Source organism: Uranotaenia lowii, chromosome 3, assembly GCF_029784155.1.
Source record: "Uranotaenia lowii strain MFRU-FL chromosome 3, ASM2978415v1, whole genome shotgun sequence".
NCBI lineage: Eukaryota > Metazoa > Arthropoda > Insecta > Diptera > Culicidae > Uranotaenia > Uranotaenia lowii.
Genome location: NC_073693.1, coordinates 176,321,535 through 176,346,939, shown reverse-complemented (window position 1 = coordinate 176,346,939; position 25,405 = coordinate 176,321,535). Strand labels below are relative to the sequence as shown.

Genomic DNA, 25,405 nt, shown 5'->3' with positions numbered 1-25,405 from the left:
TAAAAGGATTTACTCTAAAATATTCTACAAATCATCAATAGGAAGCAGAAACCATGATCTATCCGCTGAACTAAATACAGTTTGGCTAAAGTCCACAAAATACACCATTTATCAAAAGCAAATCGTGAGCTGGAAGATCTGAATTTGCTAATACATGAAAAAAATAGTAAGAAAACTGTCTAAATTAATCCCATTTTATGGTTCTTTAAGCAAATAAAAAGCAATAGTCCATTTATTTGCAACGAAACGATGCAATTTCATATGAGTGATTTTTCGCTGTGCGTCCAGGAATTTGCGGAAATAGGAGAAATGTCTAATTCCACAGAAATTTGAGAAAAAAATTTCACATCATCTGTATTCAGATCACAGATTTTAGAATATTTTCATTAAATTCATTCTCTTAATTTTGAACCCCTTTTCAAAAATCATCCATTTTGAAATCAACTTTGAATTCTGACCTTGATTCATGAAAATGCTATGGCATCAGTAATATTATTACATAGGTAGAGTTTATCTAGTAAATTTAAAGAAAAACCCAATTCATTTATATTTGACATGATTTGCATCAATAACATTCAGAGAAATAGCATCACAGAACACGGTTACAGAATTCTGGGATCAAATCACACTATAACACATTTTAATAAAGAAAAATCATCATCATTTTCCTCACAATGTATTTTTCATCTAATAAAGCTTTGCTTATTATACGAATGAATAGTAGAGAGCATTTTGCAATTTTCTTAAATCTTTGTTTTTCAGATTAAGACGAAAAACCATGTTACGTAAAAAAAGCCTTCAATTTGTTTTATTAGGTTAGAAAGTTTTAAGAAAAAAGAATGTCATTGTTACACGAACACTCAATTAAGTCGTAAAATTAGAAACAATACTTGACACACCGTTTTTTTTTCATGGCAGTACAGAGCGTTTTATTGAAGATAGCTCAATAGTGGATTTATTGCCGATACATTAGGGGAGAATGAGGATACTTGATCCCTGGGGATACTTGATTCCTTAGCTATATCTCGAAACTGGAATGTCTTACAAAGGTCAAATGTTCTAGAAAAATATGCCAAAATGAGCATAATAACAATGCTTGTAGTTTAAAATTTTTTAACAAAATAATTGTTTGAGTAATTGAACTTTGTTTGAAAAATTTCACAAAATGTAACTTGAAGATCTTTTTTCATCACTTTAAAATGTTCCTTACATGGGAAAATTATGAAAAAAATATTTGTTCCAATGTATCAATCGTTTGAACGTAAAATGAACTTCATAATGCCATATTTTCAAAGCAATGGAAAACTCTCAACTTTTTTCGGAAAAAGTTTTCTAAAATGTTGATTATGGGTACAATTGATCCCCTAGAGTTGGGTACAATTGATCCCCCTTCCAAAAGGCATATTCTTCTTCTGAATTGATCGTTATGATTGCTGATTACGAAATTACTAATATTTATCCAAAAACTAATATTTATCAAACAATTGTCCGAAGATAAGAGCAAAAATAATTAATTTTCTCTTAGTTATAAAAAATAGCGCCTTTAAGTATGCAATGTTATTAGCGTTGAGACAAAGTTATAGAATTTCCTTCTTATTTCTGCTATAAATTGTGAAATGCGATCAAACATGACCAAAAAGTCAATAAACATTCTATCCTGGGGTTTCGTTTGATTTTTATACAAGGATTAGGGCTTCCTGAATAAAAGATCAAGTCTCCTTCAATAAGGGATCAAGTCTCCCCTAACTTCAGAAAAATCGCATTTTTTTTACTCCCACGAAAATGCTTCTAGTTCATCGACGGGTTCAAGTATCATTCTAATTTTTGGAGCATAGAAACTTGAGGTTACAAGCTGTCAGAAAATGTCAAAGACGGCGAGTTGCTAAATTTTTCCAAAAAGATATGATGGAAATAAGAAAAGGGGATCAAGTATCCCCACTCTCCCCTACTTGTCGTACATAATTTAAGTTAAGGTTTAAATCGCCTTAATGTATGCAACGAACTAATAGACGAACCCGCTACATACTTTCAATTCTAGCAACAAACGGATTCCGGTTAAGGATACATAAACATTCAAAACGGACATGCTATCATAATTTTCGGCATCAATGGTAGGTTTCCGTCAAGACATAACTCTAATAATCTTTTCTTGTTGTTTGTTTTATCAACGAGCTGTCTCAACTTATTTTAACAGGGCATGAGTGTACTAATCGAAATACAAATTTTTATTACGCAAAACATAGATATTGAACGTTGAAGTTCATCAAGCACAAGAAAGTGATCTTTCGTAAAAATGTACTTATATTATTGAGTCCAAAGTTTAATATGGTTCATTACTTTGTTATGTCTTCTTGATACAAGGTCTGTAAACCACCATAAAGCCACTTCAGCTCGGCACTCTAGGCAATTTTTCAGTGTCTCGTATAAGGAATCATAAAGGTGCTGCAATGAAATAAAACAAACTGAGTGCATCGCTTTGCGTGTAGGTACCAACTCACTTCAAGTAGCTTCTTCAAAGCTTGGAAACTACTACAAACAATTGGGTAACTCATGTGCGCATGTACCAACTGCTCTGAAGAACCATCTTCGGGGAAAACGATAATAGGACACCATTTGTGGGCAACCCACTCCACCCACCACTCGGACTGAATGCGAAGATTCCACCCGGTGCCAATTTTAGATCGACAGGAAGAAGGGCGCATTCTTTCATAAATTAATTTTTCATGTTTTCAGACCAACTAATTGACCCACCATCAGCTCATAGACAGGGAGAACTAACATCGATTTGTGCCGAGGAGATGAGCAAAATTCAAGAGATGTCTTACACAGGACAAGACTGGCACAACTCTTCGAGCCCGTGTTTAAAAGAACAGGCTCTAAAGTTGTTTTCCCACTTTCCTTACGATCGCGCGGCGGATTCCAGTCTGTAATGAGGCCAATCAATGACTGACTTTGATAAGGTCTATCATTGATAGGAAAACAAGAACGAGGTGCTGTGCAAAGTTTTAATTATTGCAAATTGCTGTGCCATCGAGATATTTATTCCAGTCCTACCAGCACTAATCGTTACGCATGGTCCTATCTTACATATCATGAATCTTGAGCTTAACGATTCCAGCTGCTGGATGCTGCTGGCTGAACAACCAGTTTAGGTCTTGATTAGCCGAGAAGTGATTTTCACTAACCTATAATGGGTGTGAGGAAACTTTTTCTTATTTTCTTAGTTGGGTATTAATTTTATCCATCGATAAGCCAGCACTGGTGTTTATTCTGATCAGTTAATTTCCGGCCCTATTTTGCCATTTAATATTCAGAGTGAATTGCTTACGAATTTACATTGAACCTATCAACCGAAAACAATCTATCGAATTGCCGATGGTATAAATTTTGAGTGTTTATTTTTCAGCATTTCAGCTTCAATAAAAAGTAAGATTCAATTTATAGAAAATAGGTGTTCTGAAAAATATTCAATGATTGAGAACAATTGCTTCACATTTTAGTCGTAATTTGATCCCTTCCACTGATAGTTTGTTCATCAAATAATCTAAAAAATAATATAACCGATGATTTAATACCACAATCAAAAGCACTCGAAAAGGTAATTGAAACTTTTACTGCTGATATTCGAGACCCACTTCGAGGCAATATTTTCTTAAAAATAATAACAATTTACGGTTTTAGGTACCGTAAACTGGGGGAACTTTGATCACTTTTTTCATTCATTTTTCAATATTTTGGAAGGGGTTGCTTTTTCGTAATACCTTAAAACTTTAAAACCCTTACTGAGGTGAGGAGTATTAAACATGATCATTGAGGAAATTCAAACGACATTGGTGGTTATAATTAAATGTTTGTAGCAAAACCAGATTTCGAGTTTCGGGGTAACTTTGATCACTACGGTTTTTACGAATCTCAACATCTTCAAATTTATTGTTTTGATGGCATTAAGCACAGAAGGCTCAAAAAATCGATAACAGTATTTTTTGTTTGGACTCAATTGAATTTTTCAACGTTTTCTTTCAAAAACAAATATACTCAAAAGATGGATAATGTTTCCGCATACATTAAGGGGCAAAAATTATAAAAAATTCTCAATATTTTTTGGCCTCAAAAACAAATAAAATTTTACCTTCACGCAATTCCCAAGGTCCTCGTACTGTTCCCATGTTCTTTTTTTCTTCAAACTTAATCATTTGATATGGGTTTTAGCCATTTTTTCTATACGGGCTTTTTCATGGAAAATGACCGTTTTTTTCATTATCCAAAAATTATCATCAAATGACCATAAAAACAACACTTAAACTTAACCTAAACCAAGAAAAAAACTGAACTTTCACATTAAACAACCCATTTGCTCACAAATGCTTAAATTTGATCAGGAGAGTTGTTTGTTTGTGAGCCTTCAAAAAACCAGATATTTTAAGATTTAAAAATTATATTTTAAGAAATATAAAAAATCTCCTAATACAAACCAAATTTAGCTTATGTGTAACTCAACTTACAGGCTTTCAAACGTAGTCAACAGTTTTCAGATATTTTAACTTTATACTTAGTTAATGATGATTATTTGCAAAAATTTCATGTTGATCAAAGTTACCCCGCTGATTACCCCAGTTTACGGTACACGAAACCGTTTTAAATTTGGAACTGAATTTTAAGAAATTATAAAAAATTGTACCCATCACTTCCAATTTAAAATTTAAAACTCTGATAATCTGATGTCTTAATCTAACGTAAGAAATAAAAATCAAAATTTAGATTTTATAAGTTGAGTGTTCCAGGATTAAGAATTTGAGTATTTTAAAACTAACTAGAATGGAGGGCAACACTTTTTACCGTTAATGGCTTCTTAAAACTTAATGTCCACAGATAATCATACCGCTTGTTTATCAAAAGTATTGATGGGAGTGGGGTTGATGGGACATAAAATTGACGTAGCCAGAAACATTATTGGTCTCGCCACTTATTTTGAAATTCACAAAAAAATGCAATTTTCACCCTACTAAGAAAAAGGGGGAAGCTGCAATAAACTTTGTTAAATAAAAACATTTGAAAATTTATAGTTATTTATACATTTGTGATGTCATAAAGCATGAAGTACTTGCCAATTGCAGTATTTTTGGTTATGTTCGAATTAAATTTTACATTTTTTCTGTCAAAAATGTTTTTAAAGAAAAAGCATAAAGGTGCTGCATACGTTCAGGGGTAAAAAATACTACAAAAAATTCTACGTGACACAAAACGATCAACTGTCTCACGACAGAAGAAACTATGTCATGTATGTATGTTGTTAATCCACCATGGGTGCACGGATTCACCGCAGTTTCTGCCTAAGTATGCGCTCGCATGCGTTCTTTAGATGATTAAGTTCGACAAATCTCCAATGCAGCGCGCCACCATACCCGGACCCCATGGCTTCGTCAGAACCCGGCAACGTTACACGATTTGTCTATGTATCGTGTGACCAACATGTTTTAAATAAGTCTTGGCGAATCTCGTTTATAAGCTTTTTTTCCTCAGATTTAAGCTTTTTCTGCCTTGAGAGCATAGGAGATGAAAGCTCAAATCTGAAGAAAAAAGCCTAAATCTGTCAAAAAAGGGGAAATCTGAGAGGGCCGGGATGTGGGTTTTTATTATAAAATAAAAATTGAATAAGTTTTGTTGTAGACAAATGTTGCATCTAACCCTGCTGTTGCATGATGCCCCATTTGACGGTAATTTACAATAATAGTGTCATAACACGACCCTTTATTCGAATCTCTAATCAGGTAGACCTATAGACAATTCTGAATAATAAGCTCTGCTAAAAATCTACACATTAGCGGTATGTGCCAACCTATATAGATCTTTGCAATTTGGCTCCCATTTGAAAAATATATGTGACACTTAAAGTTTAAGAAATCCACATATAGATGTTATAAGTGTTCTACTAGCATGGTAAACGCCTAAAAGTAGGCACGGATATAATTTGAGGGACATGCAGGCGATTTTAATTCGACTCTGATCTTGGAATTAATAAATTTCTTTTGAAACAAGAAGTTTGTTCATTTAAAAATTGTTATTTATTAAAACTTAATATACTTTACATTTCGGATCATTTTGCACCAATTAATATTACTGTTGTCCATTGATGAAAACATTGATGCCTCAACGTCCGGTATTTTCATTCTATGGTCCAGTGCTGGAAACTAATGTTAGGACCTCCTATTAATGCATGAATCCAATACCATTGGAACGAAAAGTGGAAGTGTCTGACCGTTATTCGAGCTGTCTCCCGGAAGAAGGTGTTTATATGATGACAAAAAAACAATTATTGCATGTGCCAGAAAAAGAATTACAAACTCACCTTTACCTTTAGTTGTTGAATCCTTGTTTTATCAACTTCTAGCCATCAGCCTTGTTGCAAAGCATGACAATAATTTAATAAATATTCATAATGGTTGATCCGAATGAGAAATGCATGATTTTTTTCAGGGCTGCTTTATAATATAGGTACAACACATATGACTGAATTTGAAATGAAATCAAAAGTTACATGAAATGTAAAGCTCAGATTTTTTTTCTGTGTGGGATCAATACGTGATCCTTTGATATAAATAAATAAATGTAACTTTGATTGGCAAGCAAAGTTTTGAATTTGTATAAACGTATTTTCAACAGAAGACTTTCGACGAACAATTGCTTATTCTTCCAATTCCCCAGAAGAAATTATTAGGAGGAATCACTTTCAGAATTCCTATCTAAGCGAATCTTATTGCGACCAAAAAAGGACGATATCATCATAATCTTAATTCTTCTGTCAATAAAATTAATCCATTAATCTTGTTTGTTAATTGCGTTTTAACAATTCGAATTGACATATCTACCACCATATCTGCCGAACCTTCCGAAATCAAATCAGACAATCATCATCCGTCCGCTAGTTGTGTGTTTTTAAGCCCAGCTTTAGTTTTCTATTCGATGCCCTCGGCGTTGGCATCAAAGATAAGCTACCTTGAAACCGAAATGATATTCAGCATTCGCCAATTCAAATCAAATTTCCCACAACAATATGTGTCTACATTTTTGTTTCCTATTTATTCTGGTATTTTGCCCACAACATCGAGAGAAAGTAGTTAGTGATAAATCATTAGAAAACAATCTAAACTGGGTCAACATTTGTACACCAATTCTGATTGCCAGCTGAACGCGATCGACCAATTTGATTGGAACGATCATAAAATCATTAGCTGTTTGCACCAGTTCGCATTACCGGAGCTTGTTTTCGATTTCGCTCAAATAACTCATTCCTTCGGGATCATAAAATTTATTGGTTCTTTTATCTTTATTGTTGGGGGAACAGCAGCCGAACAAATCACTTGCAAGAATTGATACCTATGCAGCTAGGTATTGTCAATGAAGGTATTTTTTGTGTAGTTCGATTTGGGGATTTTATTTGGCTGACTAACCAGTTCGAGTGACAGCAGCATTTCACGTGCCTTGTCCGTCGTTTACGTGCTCTGTTTTTAAACCAATAAAATACTTCCACTTTCATTTCCAGCATCCATATCATAGGGGCCGTTCACTAATTACGTAAGCACGATTTTGGAAATTTTCAACCCTCCCTCCCCCCCCTGGTAAGACAAAGTAAGATTTTTCAAAATCCCTCCTCCCCCCCTAGTAAGATCTTACGTTTTTTATTCTTTGAGAAATTGACACTTTTTTTAGGTTTTTTTTGACACTTTACCAGCATTATGGCATTCGTGTTAGAGAAATAGACACGTTTTTTTCAAAAATAGCTTGAAAATATTAAAAACTAGCTGATTTTACCCGGCCTTGCTCGGGTTATCATAAAATATAAATCAAAATGAGTCGTTTGACATTTCAAAATTTTATTTATTTTATATTCATCATTATAAGACATTTTTTATTCTTTTCAAAGTTTTTATTGTTGTGTTTATCGTTTTAATTTAATTAAAAAAATATAGTTATGAGATTTTAATTAATAGATTTTAAAATATTTTCCAATGAATGCTTATTCATCGTATTGCGAAAAACATATCTTGACCCACCAATTTTAGGAAGCTTCAATAGATTTCGTTTTGAAATTTTCATCTTCAAATGATAAAATTTTTGAAATGACGATTTTCTCATCCCCCATCTAATAAAAATCTCTTCCGGAGATCATTTTATTTTTTAAGATTTCCTGTACATCCAAGTTTTATTTACTTTGAAATTTCTAAAAAGACTTCCGGATCTTGTTGAATCATTTGAAAAACTTACTTTTCTTGTTTTCAATTGCATGTTTGCTTTTTCGCTTTCTAATTTCACACTGATTTATGAGTACTTGTTCTTCAATGTTGAAGTTAGGTATCGAAAACAAATCATCTTAACCCAAGTTACCATTACAATGATATGAAAAAAGTCTATTTGAGTTTTAATTCAATGTTTCTATTCTTGGACACAATCATCCCATTAATTATTGTGAAGAGGAGTGATCAATGTTAAAATTTTAATAATTTGATTGAATTCGCAGTACTTAAAGGTTCTACAATAAGTCTTCTCAAAATTGGAGGATAGAATTGAACACATTGATGACCAATAATAATTCAAAAACTATAAATTGGAAACTGGAAATTGGAATTATAAGTTGAGACTAAAAATCTTAGATCCAATTATCTAATCAATTTTCTAATTCCTCGTTTAAATTCCCCGACAACTATCAAAGCGTTGAGATCGAAGCCTTCAACTTATAATTCTGAATTTTATTATTTTTGCTTCCTTTATGAGGGATTCTAAATATATGGAAATAGTTTGTTCTTATAACCTGGAATTTATAAAAATCTGTTCGATAGTTTTTCAGCATTCAGTCCAAATAGTAATTCATCTGAAGAAGTCAAATCACTTTTCACTTTCAGTTGATAGTATATTCTTATAGACTCTCAAAGCACCCCGCTTTGAAAACCACTACAATTCTAGTCAATATATACTTAACAGGTTGATCGTAATTTTCAATTCAAAATGTAGGCTCATTATTGCATTCAAATATCTCCTACCAGTACCACGTGCTTAGAACAGAAGAAGGAATAAAAATACCCGCCAAAATTCCCCCTTTCAAATTTTCAATGATCAGCAAGCTTTGATTTGCTTTCCAGTACACGTGAACTCTTGATAGTCGTTTCATACGCCCGGCCCATGGTGATGGTGAAAATAACCCGCCAAAGAAAACGAAAATCGGCTGCCAAATGGGTGCCATGACTTTTGATTTGTGGGAATAAAAACGAAAGTTGTATGGGAGGGTCCCTTTTCTTATGTAGGAGGGGCTCAGAACTATTACTAAAACCTTACCCTGGTTCAACTACATCTCTGTACCAAATTTTAGGCTGATCGGTTCAACGGTGTGGATTTGTATAAGGTGCATACAATCAAACAAACATATATAGTCCAATTCATCTTTATATATTAGATGTGACATACATACTTCAAAGCAAAGCACGTTTTGAGTAAAATAAAAAAAAAACTGTATTTGAAAAGCACAATCTATACAAAACAACAGATGAAAGTTCATAACGATTAAAGAAAACATTGATCAAGACATGTTTGGGGTAACAATAATTTTCAATAAATTTAGAATTGGTAGTGTCTATCACTGAAAAAACTGTTTTTTTTATGAATGGAGTCATTTTCGAAATATGATGGATTCAAATTGTGCTGTGACAACGCGCCATTTTCCTTGTTGTTTCTATAAATTTCTCAATTGAAAAGATTGTTATTATGAAAAGCGAAAAGCGACGATCTTTTTTAATAATGTGATTAAGAGTTTTTGGTTTGAATTGATTCTCTATAAATTTTATAGAACCTGCAATTTTTTATTTATCTAAAGACATTAAAAGATAAATAACACAACATCAAAATTAACCAACAAATAGGTAGTGAGTAAAATAAAACCTGAGTAATATGGTTTCGTATGGCTGTGGCTGTGATGAATTTTTAATGTGATATTACTTACGTAAGATTTTTGGAAACCCCCCCTACCCCCCTAGTAAGAGATCGTAAGCAAATGTGAAAACCCCCCCACCCCCCCTAAGTGCTTACGTAATTAGTGAACAGCCCCATATTCGACCTTTCCTTTTCGGGCATTTTTCAGTATTTATATCAAAAGTAAAATATTTGAAGGAGAAAAATGAAAAATATTTATTTCTTTACCATGTTTACTACACCATGAAAAGGAAAAATATAATAAAAAATAAAATAAATTTTGACAGCATTTTGTTGCCTTTAAAAATTACTATCCGCACTTTTTCTTCAAAATTTAAAATTAACGCGGTTTCAAGATATTTACGATGCAAGGGAAAAATTCTGCACAGTTTCCTTCATAATCCATCATCATCAAATCGATAGCTGGCAAAACAGTTGATTGTTAAAAAAAAATTCTGTGCGTGAGTAGTGGAAAAGTATACAAACACTGTCAAAAATATCCACAAAATTCAAATCATGAGTTGAAGCGAAGCACATGATCGGCAACTACGGTTAAGGGTCATCAGGAAAGTCAAGGCTCATTCTAGAATTTTTAATTATCATTAAGCGGAATAATAACTGTAGATAGCTGAAATATCCAGAAAAATTTTCTCCGATGAGCTAAAAGTGTTGCCTAGCTATGAGTCATTTAAACCTAACCTCAAACAACAAATGTTTTCTAGTTCCAGAGCTTGTAAGCAGTATAGCCGGTACCGCGGCAATGAAACAGGATGGACGACAAAACTCATGGAAAAACCTATGAAAACTTTGGTTTTCGCTGTTTTTAAAAGCTTAAAAAAGTACTCTTGTATGTATATTTCGCAACCTACGATCTCAACTAACCGATTATCCTTGAAATTTAATCTCATGATGGGTTCGCTTCGTTTTGTCAGATTTTGCCAGCAGAAATTCCAATTAAAACGTTTTAAAGTGGCACGAAAATAATTAAGTTTTGTTAACTTCGAAACAGCTGAATCCACCGTATTGGCCTCAGTTTCTTTCAAAAAATAAGCATTGGACCTAAAAAAAGCGAACATTTAAGCAGGAGGATGCAGCCACCCAAAATACAGATTTTACGAAGAATAAGTGGGAAAAGTTGATTAATAACATGACTGAAAAACGTGTGCGCCGGCCGATGGGAGATACCAAGAATAAAGTAGAAATATTTCTTTAAAAAATGATAAATTTCATTTTTATACTTTTTTCATGAATTATAATAAGATAGTCTTTATTTCCTTCAAAGAAAGCATTTCGATCAACCGAAGGGTTTTTTAGAAACACACATTCATAATTGTCCCATTTCTAAATGAACTAAGCTTTACTTCGTTCAAGGTAGCCAAAAGGGTTTATTTTAAAAGAAGTTTCAGTGATGGACCTTACCTATTTTTCATTCTATGTCACGGATCAACTAATCTCCATCTTTTTAAACTTTGGAACTATTTTCCAGCTTGTTAAAAATGCTGATTCTTCCTTATTCAAAAATACTGATTCAGTTTTTTTTTAATCACAGATTTATTCCTTATTCATTTGCTTGCACAACGCTCAAGAATGCCTCCTAATATAAATTTCGATCTTTGAGTTTTTCTTTTTCATTCACATTTTTCATCATGCAGGAAGTAAACTTAAGCAAAGTATTAATAAAAATTTCCTGACCTGATGAATTGCTACGAATACGTAAAATAGTTGACCCACAATTTGCATTGAGTACAATGCAAAACAGAAATCAGCCTCAGAGAAATTTTCATAATTAAAAAGCCTTTCTTTCATATGATTTAAAAAAATCTTATAAAATATTCAGCTCGTTCTTCTGTCAAAAAAAAACAATGATTCGGCTCTTTCAATTTCTGAAATTTTGAAAAAGGATCATTTTGGTAGCCTTGGTCAATGTGTTTTTCGATCTACAAATTAATTGACAGTTAGGTCAAAGAGCTACCACAGTTTTAAATTGATTTTTTAAGAAAAAAATTCAAGCTAGAAAGGAAAGATGAAAGTAAAATCCCATCTCAAGGCGGGGGTGGAGAAAGTACGAAAACAATTCGAAAAACATGCACAATATTTACTTTTCATACAGGAAATTGAAATATCTCAGATATTTGTGGGTCATTTTAACAAAAACTTAATATCATCAATGAAGTTTTTCGTAGAACAAAAGTTGTTTGTAGTCATAAAACTAAGCTTCTGCGAATAAAAAAATTCGGTTATAGATGGTTAACATTCTACCTTTTGTATCAGGAGGAAAGTTTCAGTAGGTGCTGTAGTGACGCACCCCTCGCGTGATCGGAAATGAATGAGCGCTGGAAAAGAGCGAAGACAATGTTCATCCCACACGAGAGAGGGACTCAAAAAGAAGACTCGGGATTCGGAGTTAGTTATGTGCGAGGCGCGAGATATGGAGGACGCGGGTTATGTTTAGCATATAAAATGGGTGTTGATTGAAGGAGTTTTATGGATTAATTGTTTTAAAGTCAGTTCACTGTGCGCGAGGATATCTCCCCTCTACATCTGGCGACGAAGATAACGGTAAAAAGTGTAAGTACTGTGAGGATTTAAGGCTGAAATTGTGTTGTCAACAAAACAAATCCGAAAATTTTATAAGGGGCGTAGTCTTGGTCCCATTTTCAAGGTAACTAATGTTATGTGACAGATGCAGTGAAAAAATTTGCTAAACGGAGAATAAAGTTTCACAGTTTTGTAAGGTTGCAAAAAGGATTATTCACTGGTGTATTTTGCAGATGGTCTGAGGACCACCATTTTATTTTATGGACTTCGAGAGGCCAGTGTTTTTGCATTGAGGAGGAATGTTTGGCGTTTCCGAGGAGCGCTGATAGTTCTGAGAAACTGTAGTTGACGTAGAATGACAAAGTGCGGGTAGTTCTGAGGAACTTAACTGTACGCTGAAAAGGAAATAAAACTTGAGTGACTTTGAGGAGTCAATTACTGTAAAGGCTTTGAGAAGCGCAAATGATTCTGAGGAATCTAATGACTTTGAGAAGTCGTTGTGAGAAATACAAAGAATAGTTGATTTTGAGAAATCAATTACTTTCTTTCACTTTTGCGAATCTGAGGAGCGCAGATGATTCTGAGGAATCTTATAAGTTTGAGAAGTTATTGTAGAAAACAAAGTACGTATGATTTTGAGAAATCGACCATTTGATTCTGAGGAATCTAATGACTTTGAGGAGTCATTGTATGAAATCACAGTATGAGTGATTTCGAGAAATCAAAACTTTGACTTGCGATTCTGAGGAATCTTATGCATGACTTTGAGGAGTCATTCTGTGTTAAAAAAAAAAGAGTTAGGTTGATTTCGAGAAATCAATAACATTCTTTTACTTGTGCGACTCTGAAGAGTGCAGACGATTCTGACTAATCCAATGACTTTGTGAATTCATTATAAGAGAACAAAGTACCTATGTGTTGTGTTGAGAAATAAACTACTTTAACTTGCGATTCTAAGGAATCTAATGACTTTGCGAAGTACTTGTATGAAAACAAAGTATTGGTGATTCTGTGATTTTCTGAGGAATTCTATGACTTAGAGGAATCACTTTCTGGAAAACACAGTGCCACGAGCCCAGTTTGACCCAACTACACGATCCTTTGCCCAAGAATACTACACGGCAAGGAATACCACTTAGGGGATTTCTTCCATAGGAGCACTGACTAAGTACAACCGTTTAGTTCCAAGTTCAAGTCCATACTGATTTATTGTTACCCTCAAAAAGACTGCTGGTGAGCAAGCATCTTCATAAAGCTTGTTTTCACCCTTACACAGAGTTTGGGTAATTTTGAGAAATCAACCACCTAAACCAAATTCTTAGAAGCTCAAATAGATGATTCTGAGGAATTTGGTGATTTTAAGAAGTCTTGTTTCGAAATACGAAATTCTTGTTTTTTGAAAATTTAATTTCTTGATTTTGAATCAACATTAATATTACTCTAAGGAGCGTGGACAGTTCTGAGGAACTTTGGTGACTTTGAGAAGTTGAATTCATTCGAATTAGTGTTTGAATTTAATTGTAATAACCTTTGAAAAGCATTGCTAACTATACGTGAAGATTCAAGATTAATTATTTCAATGACGTGATTGGTGGCAAATATGAACTAGTTTTCAGAGATCTTAATAAAAAAAAATCTTTTATATTAATTCTATATGATGAATGAGTAAAGAAGATTTACTTAATTCGTTTTGCAGATCGACAGCTATGGTAGCCTTGAGAATTGAGAGGTACTACATAAATATGTGATTAGTTTGGCATAATAAACCGATGGTTTTGGTGTTTAAATTGATCTCTAATTTTTGATAATTTTATCGATTAGGTACTGTATTTTTAACAAGTCAAAGCTTGGAACGGAAAAGAATCCCCCACAGATTTGGAGAAGGGAGTATTTGAAATTGTTTCCTACGATAGAATTTCAGGTTTGTGTAAGAAAAAAAAACTGATAGTGAAACCTCTTATTGTGGATGGAAGTCAAAAAAAAACTGTTCCTGTTCGATTCCTCTGGTATTGAATGGCTGAACGTTTGATGGGGTTTATGGTGTATAGTTGAGGTCGTTGAAGCATACGATCAAATACATTGTTGAAGAATTTTTTAGTTGCACTAGTGGTGCATAAGCATACTTGGCAATGGGACCGCTAGGAGGTTTTCTTTATAGTTACCTTAGATAGGGTGCCCATGTATTGAATTCATGTTATGAAGGGAACATGAATAGACATGACGAAGATATGGCTTTATTCCTCTAGAATTCCGCATTTTTTATCAGTTTCCTGGGACTTCTTTAAGTTATTTTTTTCGAATAAAATGACGGCAAGTTGAGTGTGTCATTCAGATAACACCATATTGCTAAATTGGTTTATATTCTTAGAGAAATTGGTTTTTACTCATAACAAAAGTTGTTACGAGAGTAGTTTTTTCGACTCTTCCAGTTTAAGTTCTTGTAGAGTTTTGAAGAATGCAAAAGCATCGAGAGGTACTGGGCGGGAGTTAGAAATCAATTTGGAAGCTCTCGGTACGACAAGGAGCTTTTAAAAAAAACCTTGTTATACGTTCGTTGTACAGATAGTAAGGAACAATGAGAGATAATGAGATGCTCCTGATGAAGCCTTGTGAAGATTTTTCAAATCGTGAAGGCATGTCAATGGTGTATAATCATAAACAAGTAGGTAAGTGTGATGATTGAAAATTTACAAATATTAACTATAACACACAACTAAAAAAAAAAGAAAAAGCGAGAAAGATATGATACGCTATTACTGATTAAAATTACAAACCTCGGTTATTAATTAATAAGAATAATAAAAAAAGTTTATTCATTTAGCGAAAGTTAAATTTCACCCAAAGTAGATATCTAACTTCTCTTGGGAAGAGAGTTTTGAGTTTTGATCAGGATAAAGGATAAAGTAAACACTAACAGTTTTTATTCAGAGTTGTTGTTTGTTCGATGGAATAAACTCCACTTTAGTTGTTAGTTATGAAAAATCGAATTATCTGTCACAGTAACTTTCTTCAAACAACTTCCACAAGTAGTTGAGAAATATCGATTCTTTCGATCAAAGTAACAGTAAACGAAAGCATGAATTGGAAAGCATTTAAAACCATAACCTTGATTACTGCTTTGTTCAAAGGCTGTGAACTTCTTCATTTCAAGAAGTTTTATGGGGGATGTAGTGACGCACCCCTCGCGTGATCGGAAATGAATGAGCGCTGGAAAAGAGCGAAGACAATGTTCATCCCACACGAGAGAGGGACTTAAAAAGAAGACTCGGGATCCGGAGTTAGTTATGTGCGAGGCGCGAGATATGGAGGACGCGGGTTATGTTTAGCATATAAAATGGGTGTTGATTGAAGGAGTTTTATGGATTAATTGTTTTAAAGTCAGTTCACTGTGCGCGAGGATATCTCCCCTCTACAGGTGCATAAACTCAGGGGAAAAATAAAAAAAAATTATGCTTTTTACTATGACTCCAATAAAAATTGAAGATCTTTTCTTCTGCCATCAATTTTTAAACATTTTTCAATGCTTAATCGGATACATAAGATTTTAAACAGGACTAATGGCGTAATAACGATCTATTATGACTTTAACCAAATCAACATTTGAAGGATTTAGCGTTCTTCATCTAGCGGAACTAAAGGTTAGCTGAGCTTTCTAATCCGCGTGCTCACTACAATTTTAGCAAGAAAATTGTTTCGCTAAGCCAAAAGTTAACGGAATAATTAAATTTTGTTCCTAACACTGGAACAATAAAAAAATTTTATATGCGTTTATTCTGAAATTGAATAAGATAAGTGCCGTCTACATCAAAAGATTTAAGATTTATAGATCATCTTATGATTCTACCAGTTATTTTTTAATTTGCAAAAACATGCGTTTTTCACCCTACCAAGAAAAAGGGGTAAGTTGCAGCAAACTTTGTTTTTTTAAACGAAAAATCAAACGAAAACGTTTGAAAATTTTTAATTATGATATATTTGTGATGTCATAACGCAAAAGCACCAATTGCAGTAATTGTTTTGGTTTTATTCCAATTTAATTCTACATTTTTTTTGTCAAACATGTTTTTAAGGAAAATGCTTAAGGGTGCTGCATACATTTAGGGGTAAAAGTTCTTCGAAAAATTCTACTAGCTGAAATCATTAAAGTTAATGTTTGGATGGATGAAATTTTGAAATTAATAAACGCGTGATGCAAAACAATCATAGTCAGTAATCCCATAGCACTCTCACGAAGATAACTTCTTCAGATGGAAATTCGAAGTAAAAGCCTCATTAAATGACAATAAATTTTCACTCGAATCGATTGCCCTTTTTTAGAATTTTCTCACTGTGCTCACAGGTGTGTAATATAAATGTACTTCCAGGAGGTATGTTAATTACGATCGGGACAGAACATCGGTAATTAAATTACATACGCAGCTACTGATACAGTTTTAATTGGAAATGCTATAACATGGTGGCAAATTTCAAAAGCCGACAAGTTATCACCAGACAGCTCCAGACAGATAACGATTCAATTTGTTCGACAAAAAGACACGAAAACCAGGGTAATTATTTGCTCTTTTCTTCCCATCCAAAACTGGATCACATCTCGAGTTTCCATACCATCTAAAGCTGTCTGCACACAGAGTCGTAAACGTTTTATGAATGGCGTTTTTAAAGTCTGCGCTTTCGTACGATTAAAGACCCCAAAAGCGCTTCGATTCGGAGGCTCTTCTTGTAGAAGTTGATTGAATTTTCCCAAACTGAATACATTAAGATGAGCAAGTCGAGCGTGTGATGATTATGACCGATAAATAGCCAGATTGGATATTTGTGTCGATCAAGCGTGACTGAACCTCAAACATGGTAGAAGATTTTGAATATTTTTTTTGAATAGTAGCAGTGACAGACAATAGGATCCAATTGATTCGTACCACTCAATCTAGGATGCATCATTATTCCGCAGTTGTTTTAGTTGAAAGTGTTATAATCAGATTGGTCGTATAGTTTGCTGAATGAGAGTTCATAAATTGGCCAGAAAACCCAACATACTATAAAAAAAAGTGTGAGGGAAAAAATATCATTGAACCATCAATCATTCCATTAGAGAACATCGTGGAAGCGCGTGATTTGAAAGAGCTGATTTAATGTTCCCAAATAATTTTGTCTGATCTTCCTGTGAATCAATATTTAATTTCTTTTTATCTCCGACTTTCGCTCTTTCAGATGTTGCCTTAGGGTCGTTACAGTTTGACGCCATCGCGGTAGAACAGGGGCTGCGAACATAAGATCGGACAACAAATGAAACAGCCAATCGTGTGTACAGCTGGATCGTCCACGCCATGCCAGCCGAATCCAGATTGCCTATTCAGTGGCCGCACCAATTTTATCTCAATCGGGGAAACCACCGAAAACACTTCGTCGCATGAGGTGTACCAATCAAAATGCTGAAACCTTTGGTTCTGCCGTCGAGAAACTTCAAGAAGAATAATTATAATGTATTAACGCCACAATTAGCACCAAATTCGGATCGATCCCCGTCAGCATCCAGCGTTCGTGTTACTCCCCCTCCCTTTGACACGACCTTACGATGGCTTCGAAGCAAGCTCCAGCGTTCGGCAGTTTTGGTGATCAGGTGGCGAAGAAGACGGCAAGGATTCAGCCTTCTGATTCATCTGCTAACCATCATTACGCTATTTTTGAGCGGCAATGGCGTGTTGCTTTGCAGTGGAGCCGCGGCCCCTACTCCAGTGGCCAAAGGCACCATACCGACGGCTTTTGGCGTACGCAGCGGCCATCCACGGATCGCGGAATCGACCAGGATTGCTAACCTCACCCGACAGCATAGTGGCGACCTTTTCTACACTTTTGGTAAGTCAACGGGTACATACCTACTGTCTGACTAAAATTTCGAGCCAGATCACGCAAACGAGACACATGCCTGGTTGAATTCCATTTTTTGGTCTTCCAAATCAGGGGGCGGTAACCTGCGTCTTTGGACGTGCAGATGATGCTTTTTACCTAGACCTAGAATTGCAGGATCGATAGAATTCCATCACGTTTTTCGGGGAAATTATTTTATAGTATACTAGCTTATCTAACCCCTGTGTGCGTTGCAACAACATATTTCGAAAAATATGGTGAAAACATTTTTTCAATCTTCCCTTCCTTCTTCCGTGAAACTGTTTATGAAACATAATTTTTTCTTGATATAAAGTGAAAACAAAACGTTGGAAATGTTTTCTTTTAATATTGACCACATACCCAAAATATCCACGCTCCGCTAACTATCTAAAGTTTAAAAATGCGATTTTTTCATCATTTTATTTTTCTTCTTCAAAACTTAATGTTTCTAAAGAGCTGAGGATAAATTAGTCTTTTATTAATGAAACCTTCGTTCTCAATAATCGGCATCGCTAACTGAAAAATTAACAACTCTAATTAAATCGCTAACTCATTCAAAGTTAGCGATCGCTTATTAGATACGCTAAATGTGCTGAAAAAGTTATCACTTCAAGTTTGAAGCGCTAATCGCTAACTGTTGACCAACAATTTGGCCGGAACAAACATCAAATTCTGCTTTTGTCACCCAATTTGTACCCATTGATTATGCATTATTTTTCATTATCACCTTACCCCCGCGTGATAATTCAACACCGAGCTACAAAAGAAGGGTTCCAAATTTTTTCCAGCCTAAATAATAGCTTTGTTCAACGGTTGGTAAAAATCGGTTCCAACTGGTTTCTGTCAACTGGTAGATGTTCAACTAGCCAATGTTTTGGTCGAAACTATTCAAGTCGTTGTTCAATGGAGCGAGTTGAAACTAGTCGAAACCAATTCAGCTCGACAGCAGGATTGGTTTCGGCCTGGTAGAAATCGGTCGAAGTCAATTGGAAAGAGACAGGTGATCCACTGCCATCCATTTCTACTTGTTTCGACCCGACTTCATTGAACAGACATAATATTTATCGATTTATGTTTATCGGAATATTGTTTTTTTCATGCCATGTTGTTTGGATTAACAGTACAGTTTTTAACTTATTCATTAACATTAGAAGCAGTAGAATTAATGAAAAAAACTATTGTCGAATGTCGCTACTTTAGAAAATTAAAATGCATATATTTCTAATAGCAACAAAAAAAATCTATATTCTGTTTTTTATTATGTTCAGTTCGATGGAAAATATTTAACCAGCGTTCACCTTATTCAAACTTCCAGGCGCATTGTCAAAAGTGAACATTTATACGATTTCTATTCGAATTTTGAACGAAGGTTAAAATGAACTATAATCACAACTCAACAATGTCATTTTATTCTGTAGTGATTTCTGTTAGACTGAGTCGATTTAGGGTCATTTTTTCATTCCCTAACCCTGGGGCTTGAGGCAGTTCAACTGTTTTTTTTTGTTTCGATTATAGTCGTTTTACCATGTTTATGGCATTCGCGACTTTTATCAACGTTGCAGTTGGCGGACAGTTATTGAAAAACTGATCCGGTACAACTGGGCACGACATTTATTCTTGGACTAGAACTCTCGGACATCTACTCAGGAGGCAGCTGACTTGCCAACTGAGCTATATCACAAGCCCGTATATTTGCAGTTCAACTGTGCACGGAATTTTTAAAACCAGTTTCGTTGACTACCACAATATAGTAAGTAGGTACTCAACTTTTTGACTGCAGTAAAATCGTTTAATATCAGCATTCCCGAGCTGGATCAGATGGTCTGCCCCGCTATTGATTAAACGATGCTGTAACTCTCTGGTACTTCGAGTAAGCATAATTTTTCATAAGTCCTTGGAATCATCAACCTTCCCAGGAAAACTGCTGAAACAACACCTATACACAAATCTGGGAATATTCACCTCATAGAGAATTACCGTGAAATTTCTATATTGAATTGCTCGGCGCAGGTTTCCGAACTGTTAATCATTAACGCAATGAGCACAGTTTCATCTCAAATCATTAATGAATGTCAGCACGGTTTTAGAAAAAAAAAAGAGATCAATTTTGTCAAACCTGATGGTTTATATCCCCTTCGTTAGTAATTTTTTTGGCAAATAAGACGCAATTGGATGCAACCTACGTTAACCTGGGTTAAATTCCTATAAAAAAGGAAAAAAAAGACCTTTGTGAACTGATCGATTCCGAATTAGTTTTTTTATGCAGAGATCTCAAAATGTACCGCTCAATAGTTTACTACACAGACTGCCTATGACTTCAGCAGGACCTCGATAAGCTTATGCTTTGATGCGAAGTGAATGCTATGGAAGTGAATCTGTAAGATGTTACTGTAGAGCTGTAGGGTCCAACCTGGTCGACGGTCCACGAGAAAAAATGACGATTCCACGCGGTTGGAAGATGACAGCTGTGCTGTCACAGTTGGTAGTTGTCGGTCCGTCAAAGCTGCAGTGTTGCCGAATGTTAGGAACTGATCCGTGTGCGTCACATTTCCATTCTACTTAAAAGGAATAAAAGGAGAAAAAATCGTTGCTCTATTCTTTGATTATGGATTTTCGCATTCTCTATAACAAATGAAAGAACATATAAGATGGATGAAATTAGAATGGTTTGCATTATATTTAAGCATCAATAATTTTGCTAAACAACTATTACGTAATGCTGCATACATAATCTCTGAGGAATGTTGGAGGTTTCTTATTGCTGTGTGGGCGATTTAGTATAGTGTCTCCTTAATCTACAAGAGGGATTGTCGGAGATTTTCGCCATTCGGTCACTTTCATGGTCATTGTAACATGACACTCGATAGTCTGTCCATTTTCTCCTTTGAGAAGAAGGTTGCCATTGTCCTCACCATAAACGCCATACCTCTGAGGACCACAGCGACTGTCCCCTTTAGACCGTATCTATCGTTCAACGGTAACTGTATCTCCAATTTGAACAGCACCTTCTCTCGCTCCTCTTTGCTTATCCTAAATTTCTTTGGATTTCAGTTTAACCTTGCGATCACGTTTATTCAGTAACGTTGCATCATGCGAAACGTTTCCGCATTCTAGTAGAGACAGGTATCTTTTAATTTTCCTCGCATACACCACTTCTTCAGGAGGCACTTTCGAGACGGATTGCGCCGCTGCGTTGTGTGACTGTACAGTTGCTTGCAGTTCTTTATTGTAGTCGTTACCTGTAGAAACTGCCGTTGCCTTAGCATTGTTGAACTTTTTCATATAGCGCTCAACTAGTCCATTTTGTTGAGAGAATAATGGAGTTGACGTATTCTTCTCCATTTGGATTCCTCTCCATTAAAAGGAGGTCCGTTGTCACTCTTTATGCTGTCTGGATATCCGTCTCGGGAGAAGATTTCCTCAAGAACTTTTCTTGTTGATTTGAAGCTAGTATACTTTTCTACCCGGGCTATCCAGTACAGTGAACGGTAAGGAACGATGACAAGTACGTAAATTCCGCCAAACCTTTGATATGATCCATCGAAATCTATCGCTAAGCTTTCCCAGGATAATTATGATGCCATTATGCGACGCATAATGGCTGTTGGTTAGCATGAAGTAACCCCTTTTCCCTGCGTCCGTTGACATTCAAGGCCACCATACACGCTCCCTTAGAATGGACTTTAGTTTTGCAGCCATTGGGTGGCCCTTATGATCGATTTCTAACGTTTTAGTACGCAAGGAAGAAAGTATGACAGTGCGACCTTGTTTCATAACTATTCCTTCCCTGCATGGAGGCTTTTTTCTATTGCTCGTTACCTATGTAGTTGTTGAGGCCATTCTCCTGATTCTAATTTAATTATTGCATTACTTGAATTAATACATCATCTTTATCAGTCTCTTCCCTTATTTCGCTTTTAATAAGAAACTGGGAACGGTTTATTTCTAGTCTAGCTATTTCCCGAGGACTGTTATCTTCTTCAAATGGTTTTTCTCTTCCGTTATAGAACCTCGAGGAAGGGTCTGCGATGTTGTCCCGCCCGCTTACGTATTCAAAATCATATCTATAAGGGCTGAGGCGTAGCGCCCAGCCATCCACTCTTCCCAGCAAACATGAAATCGTAATAGAAATGATATTCCAAATCGAATATTAAGACATTTTCAATAACTATCGTAAACACGTTGGTAGTGAGTGATTTTCTATCATTCATTTACGATAAGATTTGCCCAAAAAAAATTGAATCGTATAGCAGATTAGTTGGCATGGTGGTAAGATACCGGACTGCGAACTCGGAGGACTGGAGTTCAAATCTCGGTCGACGAAATTTTTTTTTCGTTTATTTTGCTTTTTGTTGGTAAATCGAATCGTTGGAATCTTGTCATTGTAGATATATCGCCTTCACTTTTGTAGCTATACGCTATTTTGGTAAGTTTAATACAATCTTTTTATCTGGTATATTTTATACCTTCATAAATGTTTGCTGGGTTGTTAGGGCACGTTTCGAATCTTCCCTTAAACGATCTAGAATAAATGCAACATCTGAAAAGTGTTCGACTGCCCAAACAGCACTCAACGCTTTTTGCTGATTTTGTGCATACTTTTGTTCAGTTGCTGTCAAAGATTTGGAAGCAAAGCTTATAACTCGGCTTTTTTGGTTGCTATTTTCTTGCAGCGCCCCCAGCGCAACAGGTTAAGCGTCAGTATGAGGTATTGTTCTATCTTGGTCTGAAAAGTATCCCAGCGCAACGATCGATTTTGAAATTTGTTCTTTAACTCGATCAAGCTTGTTCCTCTCCCCAAGACCAAGATTGATTAGACACCACGGCTCACAAAGAACTAGCGAGATCGGTGAAGTTATTAATGCAGGGCTTACAAAAGAAGCCAACCCAAGAAAGCTTCTAAGTTCTGATACGATACGTGGTTCCCTGATTGTTTGATGATCAGCTACTTTCTTTTCATCTACATAAGAAAACCATCCGCATCTAGTTCATGCCCCAACAATCGTATTCTGTACTTATCAAACTCGCATTTGTCTTTGTTCAGGGTCAAGTTATTTTGTCTTAGTATGCTCAGCACTATACTAATGCTTGGATAATTGGAAAATATCAGAATATCGTCGATGTAGAAAATAACGATTTCGACTTCCGAAAGGATCCGACTTATTTATCTTTAGAAAATCGCGGGACCGCAGTTTACTCCAAATATAAATCTTGTAAAACGATACAGTAGATCCGTAGTTAGCTCCTGGAAAGTTAAAGATGATAGTATACATTGCTAAGGTCGAGGTTAGAAAAGAATTTGGTTCCATGGAGTTTGATTCGCATTTCATTCAAAAGTGGACAGAACTCTTCTCGGCCTTTTGGCATGGCCGACACTCAGGTGCGGTCTTCACTTTTTCGATAATATTCTGGGCGTTCATCATTTCTAGCCTCCGCCTTGCCCCGTCCCTAGATGCAGCAAGTACATTAAAGTACGTGTTTCTAACGGGACCAACTGAATTGTCGATACAAAAATTGACCTTTAGACAAAGAGTTGTCAACATAAGCGTTGAGCCCATTTCCAATACATTCATGATGCAGGCTGTTTCTCGATCAACCAGCTATTTGGAATTATCTGGTATAACCAAACATTTCGCCCGTAATGTTGGTTTTCCTAGCTCCACAGTTTCCACACTGACTATAAATGATAATTTTACTCCCATCGGCCGTTTCGAGGCAATAGCTTTAACTACATACGATTCAGGAGGGTGACTGATGTCTAATTTGGCCAATCCTAGCTCGTATTCGTTTCTAAGGAATGCCCAATTGGTACCCCCTATAATGTTTACGTCTGATCCATAGTCAATGAGGACGGTAATCGGGTTTGAAGAACCCACTCGACGTTGTATATATGCATTATTCGAGTTGTGAGGCCTCATCTGAGGAGCCCTGATGCCGATATTTTTTCGGTTTTGTTTAATTTTTTTTTCACTTTTCCAAACTACGTGCTTTCACTTCTTTCAACACACATTTTAAAAATAATTACAAATCCGCTTACAATCGGACGATTCTCTCTCCACGGTTCTTAACTATGTTCTGAAAATGAACAATGGTAGTCATGCAGGGGTGCTGTTGGTCCGTCAAAGCTGCAGTGTTGCCGAATGCTAGGAACTGTTCCGTGTGCGTCACAATTACGTTCACCAGAAGTAGGGTAGTAATTTCGCATCACTAACAGCTGATAACAGAACTATTGAAAAAGTTGAGTCCATTCGAGATCTTGGTGTTATTGCAGATAAGTTATTAACCCTTCGTTTCATAAAGTAACAAATTTGCAACAATCAAAGTATGAAAAAAAGTGAAAAATTGTATTTAATGTTAATCTTTTTTCTTGATGTACACAAAATTTGCAACTGTTTGACATGATTTTTAACGAAAAATAAAAAATCATGAAATGTAGGGTTAACAACATTTAGCTGTAACGGTGGCAAGAGCAAACACTGCCTGGAGAGAGAAGTTGAGAACGAAAGTGGACACATCATATTATTGTTCCTTAATATGTTTATCTATACAGGGGAGAGTGGGGATACTTGATCCCATTTTCTTATTTTCACCATATCTTTCTGGAAAAAATTAGCAACTCGCACTCTTTTACATTTTCTGACAGCGTGTAACTTCAAGTTTCTATGCTCCTGAAATTAGAAGGATACTTGAACCCGTAGATGAACTAGAAGCATTTTCGTGGGAGTAAAGAAATTGCGATATTTTTGAAGTTAGGGAAGACTTGATCCTTTATTCAGGAAGCCCTAATCCATGGAAAAATCAAACAAAACCCCAAGATAGAATGTTAATTGACTATTTTGGTCATGTTTGTTCTCATTTCACAATCTATTATTGTCAGAAAAAAAAAATCTATAGCTTATTCTCAAACCTTATGACATTGCATACTTACAGGCGCAATTTTTTATAAACAAGAGAAAATCTATTGTTTTAGCCCTTTTCTTCAGATAATTGATGGATGAACATTAGCTATTGGATATTAGTAACT

At 35.3% G+C, this 25,405-nt stretch overlaps 1 protein-coding gene across 2 annotated transcripts in view; it reads left to right on the top strand.

The window, feature by feature from the left end:
- Positions 1–25,405, top strand: part of LOC129755719 (uncharacterized) — a 228,192-nt gene that overhangs the window by 117,948 nt on the left and 84,839 nt on the right. For both annotated transcript variants that reach the window (XM_055752343.1, XM_055752341.1), the window contains one exon: positions 17,704–18,348. In XM_055752343.1, coding sequence (XP_055608318.1) covers positions 17,922–18,348 — 427 coding nt within the window. In that variant the 5' untranslated portion in view covers positions 17,704–17,921. The remainder of the gene's footprint in view (positions 1–17,703; positions 18,349–25,405) is intronic.